We start from the raw sequence: 9,704 nt of genomic DNA, 5'->3' as shown, positions 1-9,704 counted from the left end.
AGCTAGAAGGATTTCTGGTCTCTAGCAGGCGGGATTCAACTCCGTGTCTCTGAAAACGGCTCCCTGTTAACCGGCCTCATCAAGTGCACGCCCCCTCGGCGGCCCCGGCCCGGGCCGACTACCACCAACATCGACTATGTGATTCCGAAACCCGCCGAGGGCTTCTTGTAAGTTGCACAGCTGAGTGCCAGGCAGCGAGCCCCTCCCTGCCGGCGGACGAGGGCTGGGAAGGTTCGCACAAACTAGGGTAACGGAGCCTAGGCAAAACCCACGGTGACAGCAGACGGGGACAGGGGTCACATCGCAGGGATTCAAGGAAAAGCAACAAGATAGGGAGCACCAAGAGTTTACTCAGAAGCTGTTACACTTTAATAACAAGCAACCACACAGAAGCACTGTATTTTCCCTCTGTTACATTAGCAAATACACGGAAAAGCAACTTAAAAACTGGGTCTCCTTCACAACTACTCCTTCCCACGCCCACAAACATCCGTCAGAATTGCTTGCGGAGGTTTTCACAAGTATTTAAGTCTGGGCCTCACTCCTCGAGGAGACTGCGCCGGGCAGGGGCGGGATCCAGGCATGTTTTAAAAGCTCTTTAGGGAGTCTGGAGGATTCCTTCTGCTTGAGTCTCTGATTTTTAGGTCGACTGGGGCACTCTGGACTTTTTGGGCCACGGTTTGGGGGCGTGGGGGGCTTTTTTCGCAGACTTACTAGGAGTAGTGAAGAACTTGGCCCCTGGCTTTTTGGTCACCTGTCTTGGCTCTTTTTTGCCCAGTGAAGAGTTTTGTTCTTTTCCCGCCTCTTCTTTGATTCTTGGCTTCTTGCCCGGGCCGCTACCTGGGGTCTTGGGCTCCGCAGCCTTCGGGGTCTCGAAACTGGGAAGGGCCTTTCTCTTCTTCCCACGAGGTGCGCTGGGATTGGGACTCTTTTTCGGAGACTTCTTTCCTGCGGCGTGTTTTTGCATCTAAGAAAAATAAGAGTTAAGTGCAGGGAAAGACGGCCCCTGACAATGGAACTCTGAGAGTGACTGTCTTCACCAGGTCTGAAAGGTTTTACAGGCGAGACCCGGCACCCAAGCTTGCCCTGGCCCTGGTACATTTCCAAGGATTAATCATGTGGTGATCCGGGACTCACTGTCAGAAACTGAACCACTGCCCAAATGTCTGCCCCGGCCTGCTTTTGAAAACCACAGGCGATGTGTCCCAGAATTATTAACATGACCACCCCTCCCCTGAATCCGAGATACACAGACGAATGTGTTCACTGCGCATCACTCCAATACAGGGCAAAGGAAGCCCCTCCCAGGCTTCTGGGTCTACCTGGTAAGTTTCATCTATGACCTCGGGATCTTTGCTACGACAGATTCTGCTGGAAATACACTAGGGACAACCAATGCCCCCGTCCTTGCAATGCCTCTTACACGCATGGCTCAGCGGGGCCTGCCTGACACACGGGGGCACTGAACCCATCGGCCAGTAGCACCAACAGAAATACCTCTCTGTTTTCTTTCGCTGGAGTCCTCTCTATTGGTACCAGTTGAGGGAGCTCCTCTTCGGATTCGTCCTGCACTTTATTCTGGGCTTTTACTCGACTGCTCTCTTTCTTCCCACACGCTCGGGCCTCCTTCGGGGGTGCGGGGTCCTTCACCGGAGCACCTCCAGTCCCAGGGCCTGCCTCCTCTTTCTTCGGGGCCGACGAGGCCTTTCTGGCCTGCTTTGTAAGCCTTTTGCTTCTTTTCTTCTCCTTTTGTTTTTCACGATACTCTTTTTGTTTTTCTTTTTTCTTTAATTCCTACCAAAACACCAAACAAAAAACCCAGTAACAAAAAAGCCACACCAAACTCCAAGCCTAACTTTAGTAGGGAATACACTTGTTGGTCAATAAATGGCATAGACTTAGAACTTGCAATGCTCATCATTCATAAGCTTCTGGAAAGTGCCTTGATCTGTGGCAACTCGAAGCAAACAAACCACAACACCAGCACTGGAACCTCAATTGCACTTGGCTCTGACTCACAGAACTACATATGGGGACTTGGAAGCAATGAGGTGTGCAGTCAGAGCTTCTGCAAGGTGATCTGATTTATAGGTGAGTTAAGAATTATCCTAGGGATGCCTGGGTGGCTCAGTCGGTTGAGTGTCCAACTCTTGAATTCGGCTCAGGTTGTGATCCAAAGGTTGTGGGATCAAGCCCTGCATTGGGCTCTGTGCTTTGTGCGGACTGTGCTTAAGGTTCGTTCTCCCTCTCCATCCCTCCCTCCCTCCCTCTCTCTCCCGCTCTCTCTCTCTCTCTTCCCCTCTCTCTGTCCCTCCCTGGCCTGTGAGCGCGTGCGCACGCGTGCACACACACACACACACACACTTTCTCTCTCTCAAATAAAAACAAAACAAAACAAAACAAAAACCTAAAAGAAAAAAAAAAGAATTATCCTAAATTGTAGAGTATTCTGATGTGAATTATATCTCAAAACAGTTTTAAGAAAAAAAAACTGATACTTTTTCCCTACTTCAGACTGGGGCAGCAGTTAGATTAAGAAGTTTATAGAACTAGGGGTCCACTGTCCTTACCACAGACCACTGTTAAATGACCCCCATAATAGTGTGTAAATTCCATGTTAGCCAACAATTCCAACATTTCTGCAAACTCCTCAAATCAATGTGCTGACAGATGGCAAAAAAATTCACGTGTCCTGCTTCTGATAATGGCAGTCTTTTATTTTGGGTCATTCTCCCAATGAAAACAAGTAAAAGTGGGATGAAATACTTAAAATTTTTTTTCTTAAAGGCATCAATGAACCAACTACCTGTGAGACATCTAAAATAAGGACCCCATGGGTAAGTGAGTCCAGAAGCAAATTTTGCTGTGAGTACTGGCTAATCAATAATTTTTGTTTTAACAGGGGGTGGGGTGGGTGGAAAGAAATCAAACTCCAATGTCCACACCAGGCAGGGGTCCTAGGAGGCCCCCCCCCCCCAATAAGCTGGGACCCCACTGAGTCATGCTCTCAGGGCGAAGATGAACAGAAGTGGAGGAGTGCAGATTCTCAGCATGGTTTGCTCCGAAACACTCAGGGAATCTCAAGCCTTTGATCTGCCTTCAGGGAGTCCCAGGCCAAGGCCCAGAGACTTAAATGGAAATCTTCTAGAGAAAGATCTTCACCCTACACCTCAAATTAGTTCTACAAATAATGTTCCAATGCGACGACCGCAACATGGTCAAAGATGACTGAGTCCGCAAGGAACCAAAGGGCACAGAGAACAGGCTGGGATACCAGGATCTCCACTACTTGAATGACCAGACAGTGAAGCAACTGTGCTTAAAGTGTTCCAAAAATGAAGGTGAACGGGAGGACTGATAGGTAACAGGAAATTAAAAGAAGTAAAGCCAGTGTGAAAAAGAACAAACATACAACTTCCAGAAGCGGGGTGGGGGGGGGAGGTAATTAAAAGACCAAAATTAAAAACCCACTGAACATGATTAACATGGCTAAAAAAGGGGCGCCTGGGTGGATCAGTCGGTTGGGCATCCGACTTCGGCTCAGGTCACGATCTCATGGTCTGTGAGTTCGAGTCCCATGTCGGGCTTAGAGCCTGGAGCCTGCTTCGGATTCTGTGTCTCCCTCTCTCTCTCTGCTCCTCCCCCATTCATGCTCTGTCTCAAAAATAAAAATAAAAAACATTAAAAAAAAACAAAAAAAACAAAAAAAAAAAACCATGGCTAAAAAAAAAAAAAAAAAGGTGGGGGGCGCCTGGGTGGCTTAGTCGGTTAAGCATCTGACTTTGGCTCAGGTCATGATCTCATGGTTTGTGAGTTTGAGCCCCGCGTCGGGCTCTGTGCTGACAGCTCAGAGCCTGGAACCTGCTTCAGATTCCGTGTCTCCCTCTCTCTCTGCCCTCCACCGCTCACGCGGTCTCTAACATAAATAAACATTAAAAAAAAAAAAAAAAAAAAAAAAAAAAGCGTCACCAAACTAGGAGACTGGTCCAAAACAGAGCAAAAATAGCAAAATAATTTTCTCTCGTTCTACAGATAGCACTAAAAGCCTACAGATCCAAACTACAGCTATCTGTTAGCCTCATGCAATCATCAATGCTGCCCACAGGAAAGTTCTTAACACGCTCGATTTTGGTTTTCTTTCAGCTCCTCCTGCCGCTACACAGGCCCCTACTGAGCTGACTCAACCCGCTCAAGGGAAACCAAAAATGATCAACGAACACAAGATATTTACATCATACCTCAATATACTTCATTCACACCACCATGAAGTGATCTCGGAGGAAAGCGGGAACAAGGCACCTAAAAGCACGAGCCCTGGAAACCGCGGAAGGTCAGGCAGGAACGGAACCCGCTCTCCTTGGGCCACGATCACGCCTGCGAGGAAGCCCACCTGGTGTCTCAAGTTCGACTCACCTTCTTCTTCTGACTAGGAGTGCGCACTCCTTTGGCTTCGCCCTGACAGCTGACAAACGAGGAAAAGATGGGAAGCGAAGCGGACCTCTCGGTTTTCACATACAGGAGCTTCACGCTCTCCCACTTCTGCAACAGAGACAAGAACGACACTGTAGGTTCACGTCCCATTTCTCCTGCGTGAACCACCGACTGCTGCACCTGTTAAGACCCCACCTCTGGCAGCTTCTGGGAAAGCCTCTTCGTGACCGCGATGATGTTATCGATGATGTGCTGGACCTCCATTCCCGTGTGACCAACGCGGATGGTACTGAAATGTAACACGGCAGCAGACAAGAAGGTTTTTAAGAATAAGTTGTTTAAGCAATAATAATGATTTGTTTCTCGGGGAGCCTGGGTGGCTCAGTCGGTTAAGTGTCCGACTTGGACTCAGGTCATGATCTCACAGTCCTTGAGTTCGGGCCCCGTGTTGGGCTCTGTGCCGACAGCTCAGCGCCTGGAGCCTGCTTCAGATTCCCTCTCTCTCTCTCTCTCTCTCTCTCTCTCTCTGTCCCTCCCTGCTTGTGTGCTCTCTCTCTCACTCTCTCAATAATAAATGAACATTAGAAAAATATATGAAAAAAATGTTTTGTTTTTCAAAATGCAGCACAGGCAGGTACGTGAGAAATCTAAACACACAATCCTAAAAAGAAATGTAAGGTAGAAACATTATAATCTTTAGGGTTTCAACAAATTTTAGATTCTCTCTCTTGCTCTCTCTGCCCCGCCCCATGCTTGTATGCACATGGGCATGCTCTCTCTCAAAATGAATAAACAAATGTTTATTTAAGGTCACCTGGGTGGCTCAGTCGGTTAAGCGTCTGACTTTTGGCTTGGACTCAGGTCATGATCTCACAGTTCGTGAGTTCGAGCCCTGTGTCAGGCTCTGCAATGACAGTGCAGAGGCTGCTTGGGATTCTCTCTCCCCCTCTGTCTGACCCTTCCCGGCTTGTGAGCATGGGCGCTCGCTCACTCTCTCTCCAAAACTAAATACTTCTAAAAATAAAAATAAATAAACGTTTTTAAAAGGGGGGGGGGCGCCTGGGTGGCTCAGTCAGTTAAGCCTCTGACTCTGGATTTCAGTTCATGAGCTCACAGTGCAGGAGTATGAGCTCGGTGTCGGGCTCTGTGCTGTCAGTGCGAGGCCTGCTTATGATCCTCTCTCTATACATATTCTGTATACTCTCAGTCCTATATAGAGAACACTGATAGAGACCACTTACATCACTGTGGAAAGCTCTACGGGGCAGCTGCTTCCAGAGAATGACATGCTTGGTAGGGATGGACTTTAGTTTTAATAGAAGGATCTGGTTTTCATTCACATGATCTCGTAAGAAACAGCTTACAAAATTATTACCGAATGAACAGGAGACTAAACACAGGCACACACGAACACCTTTTCCCTACCTGCAAGAACCACTTTTTGAGATGTTCAAGACAGTCCCGCCTATACAGGTGTTGATCTCCTTGGATAAATTCTTGGCCAGAAGGTTTACAGGAACGGGAACCCTGTAACGACACGCAGGCGCTTGGAGCACAGCGCACGCACAGGGAGGACGTCCACGGGGCTCAGACGCAGCCACTGTGGAGCAACCTACTTCTTTCTGTGATAGAAGTGTCTCCCCAGGTGTGACGGCAGGAGCCGCCGGATTCTCGCATCAGTGAGGAAGAAGTCAAAGCTGCCCAGCAGGCGAAGCTTGGCTTCATAGGGTTTGTATTCCGTCTTTAAAGTTCGCAGAGGGATGATCTAGGAACATAAGAGGAAAAACCCCAAAAGTTAAGGACTTGAACAGGAAGAAGAAACACTCAAGCGGTAACTTGGGTCTGGATCTTACATCGTCATAGACCACACAGTTCAGTAAACCTGCGGCGAGAACCCGCGACGTGCCGGGAGCTGGGCTCACCGATGGAGGCACAAATGGGCTGGGACCCACATCAAGAAAGGACACCGGTGACTACAAGCCACGACAGTGACCTAACGGAGAAGTCTTTTGTGAAGTCTTCAAGATAATAAAGGTACTGCTGTACCTGTGAGCTCTGGGGTCAAGAAACCTCAACAGCTCATCCATCACAGAGAAGATGAAGCCGTCCTACCAAAGCCAGTGAGAACCGAAAAGAAAAAATTAAATGAAAACTTAAATTCCCAGGGGCACCTGGCCGGCTGAGTCAGTGAAGCGGGCAACTCCTGATCTCGGGGTTATAGGTTCAAGCCCCACGTTGGGTATAGAGATTGCTGAAGAACAAAATCCTTAAAAACTAAAAAAAAAAAAACAAAAACTAAAATCCCTAGGAAAGAAATACTAGATTATAAGGTAGTGCAGGAATATATGATTTAGCACTTCAGTCAAAAGAATGAATCAGATCTTTTCATTGCCCTGAAAATATTAACCACTCCTGACCTGAGAAATGGTTTTAATTCCATGTTTGTTCAAAAGCTTCTTGTAAAACCGTTCTGTCTTTTCAGGAGTTAAATTGGGTTCATCCTTGGTAAGTAAACAAATATCTGTTAAATCTGATCGAATACCATGAGGCAAGGACCTGCAAAATACATGAGAAGGAAGTGAGGGATAAAGCATTATAACGGACAAAATACACGTTTCTACTCCACAGAATACACAATAAATTCAGTCACTTCAACAAACTTCATTCATGCTGTCTAAGCAAATACTCCACCAAGAACATTTAAAAATACATCTAGTTTTCAGCAGTCTGGACAGATTTAAGATTCAAGTAAATCATCACAAATACCCAGCATCCAAAATATCAATTAATATTTGAGATATAACCAGACTTAACATATAATCAAAGATACCCAAGACAGCGCACACGCAGTTATCATTATTTTATACAATGCTACAAATGCATGTGTTCTAAAATGTGAACAACCTGGTTTCATGAGGATAGTTCTGCTTCAGAACTTTACCCTGCAGAAAACCCTGGATTCCATAAACAACATAACCCTTAAGAGCTGAACAGAAGGGCCGCCTGGGTGGCTCAGACGGTTGAGCAACTGACTTTTGATCTCAGCTCAGGTTCTGATCTCATGATTCGTGAGATTGAGCCCCTTGTCGACCTCAGCATGGGAGCCTGCTTGGGATTCTCTCTCCCTCTCTGCCCTTCCCCTGAAATAAACTTAAAAAAAAAAAAAAAAAAAAAAGGCTGAACAAACCAACAAGGACCAGAAAACTTATGTTTTTTTTTGACAGGAGACAAAAGGACCCCACAGAGGCAGGGGTGCCAGAGAGAACACAGGACATGTTATATACATATATACATATACATACATATATATATATATATATATATATATATATATATATATATATATATATATATATATTTTTTTTTTTTAGTATAATTATGTCCCAAATATTACATGGGACCTACTTATACGAAAAAATTACTTCCATTTTTATTTGCTAAGTCTGGCAACTCTGCAGAGAAGGGGTCTCTGACCTAAAAGTCCTAGAGCAAGAAGAATGTGTGATCACCATAGATGTGTTTTCCAGAAGGAGCTCACTGCCAAGTCTGTAACCATCTCTGCATGTAGGAGCGAGTCAGGGACCTCAGGAGTTTAGCTTGAAACTAACATGACATGGAAAGATAACAGAATGTATACAAACACAAAAGCTGTACTAATTTATTCTAAACCCAGGTTTCAGATTCAACAGAACTGTGCATCAATCCCCAGAAAACTGGTGACATTTTTAGAAAATTTAAGCATGTGTGAATTCTCTTTTTTTTAAGGCACAATTACACATTTCAACTCATATTTTTATTTTGCATTTGCAAAATGTCCACTAGAAACAAAAGGGCGATGGTTACAGACACACAGAACGACCAAGCCGGTAACAGAGGCAAAGGCAGAAAATCAGAACTTACAATCTGACCCTCAGTTCTTTACTTGGAATCTTCCATAACACCACCATTAAAAAGAAATTTTCATTCTCATTCAGAAGCAGTCCATTCGCGTTTTTCCTGGACTTGGAATGTGCCAACAGAGCTTCCACTGCCTTTCTTATCTGCAACGTGGAGATACACGAACAAATTCATTCTCAATCTGATTTATGATTTAGCATTTGCCCCCTCCTCGCGTCTATTTTTCCTTTTTTTTTTTCCTCCTCAAATTCTATTTTAATGGGCAACCTCCATAACCATCTCTATCAGGATCCTGCAATTTGGGATCAGAGGAATGTCAGACTCATCAGAAACCACTAAGGATCCACTCAGCACCCGTCTACAGAAAAGAGCTTCTTTCTTCCACGTTAAGGCGACTATCGCGCCAGGTGGGAACATGCTTCCCGGGAACTGGGTGGCGAAGGCGGCAATGCCAGGAAAAGGGCAACACGCAACTAGCGTATATTGGGACCATTACTATATGCCTGGGACCTGACCGAGACCAGCAGAGACACTTTCTTTAAACCCAAGGTCACGGAGGCCTGCAAAATTACCCGATCTGCCAAAGTCAAAGGGTAGGGGAACAGAGCCGGGTGGATCTCACGCCGGAACCCCAGGCTGTACCTGCATCCACCTGGAGGGCCAGGCCGCAGGGCTGGGGGCGGCGAGCGCCTCCCCGAGCGCAGGAGGAGCGGGCAGGCTGAGCGCGACGCGACACGGCGACCCTCTTCCCAAAGCTCCGGGGACGTCGGCGAGGGCCAGGGGCCCGGCCCGGCCCCCCGCGTCTCGCACGGCCGTGGCCACCCCGCCTCCCAGCCCCCCTCCCCACGGGACCACTCACCTGCCCTTGGTCCAGCTGATCCAGGGAGGCAGGGGTCTCTGGAGCGGTGGCTGAGGCCGCGGTTGAGGAGGAGGGTGGGGTGGAAGCCGAACCCTCCATTTCGTTCCCACCTCGTGCAGACGCTCGCGCGGTACCGGCAGGGCTCCCTGTGCGCACGCGCGAGCCCAGGCCCGCAGCCGGAAGTTGGGGGGCGGGACCGGGCCCTGATGTCACGTCCGGGAGCGCGGGGTCAGGCCCGGGGATGTGGCACCCGCGAGGTTTGGCGGCTTCGCCGGCTGTCCGAGTCTCCGTCGTCAGGCGCGGGAGCGGCCTCGGTGACACCTGGCTCTCATTCTGTACCGAGCGACTCGAGCGAGCGCCTGGAACTGGGGGAGGAGGCCTGGCCCGCCGCCCACCTGCCCCGCCGCCGCCGCCCCTTGGGAGGCCGACACGGTGGGGGCGCGAGTCGTGAGCCAGCGCCGGTCTCTCCTGGGCCTCGGCTCCCAGAAAGGCGGGAGGTCAGCGCAGGTACGCGGAA

General features: G+C 48.2%; 1 protein-coding gene across 1 annotated transcript; it reads right to left on the bottom strand.

Annotated features, from left to right (window-relative positions):
- Window positions 1-330: 330 nt before the first annotated feature.
- On the bottom strand, window positions 331-9,368 carry RSL1D1 (ribosomal L1 domain containing 1). Its single transcript, XM_045461620.1, has 9 exons — window positions 9,188-9,368; window positions 8,332-8,471; window positions 6,849-6,987; window positions 6,048-6,196; window positions 5,857-5,958; window positions 4,627-4,720; window positions 4,414-4,539; window positions 1,498-1,794; window positions 331-967 (listed from the first exon to the last, which is right to left on the bottom strand). The coding sequence occupies exons 1-9, from the start codon at window positions 9,284-9,286 to the stop codon at window positions 641-643; spliced, it is 1,473 nt and encodes a 490-aa protein (XP_045317576.1). The 5' UTR covers window positions 9,287-9,368; the 3' UTR covers window positions 331-640.
- Between the last annotated feature and the right edge of the window lie 336 nt (window positions 9,369-9,704).

The sequence above is a fragment of the Leopardus geoffroyi genome, chromosome E3 (assembly GCF_018350155.1).
Source record: "Leopardus geoffroyi isolate Oge1 chromosome E3, O.geoffroyi_Oge1_pat1.0, whole genome shotgun sequence".
NCBI classification, from domain to species: domain Eukaryota; kingdom Metazoa; phylum Chordata; class Mammalia; order Carnivora; family Felidae; genus Leopardus; species Leopardus geoffroyi.
Note: the sequence above shows the minus strand (reverse complement) of the source record. Positions and strands in the feature narration are given on the sequence as shown.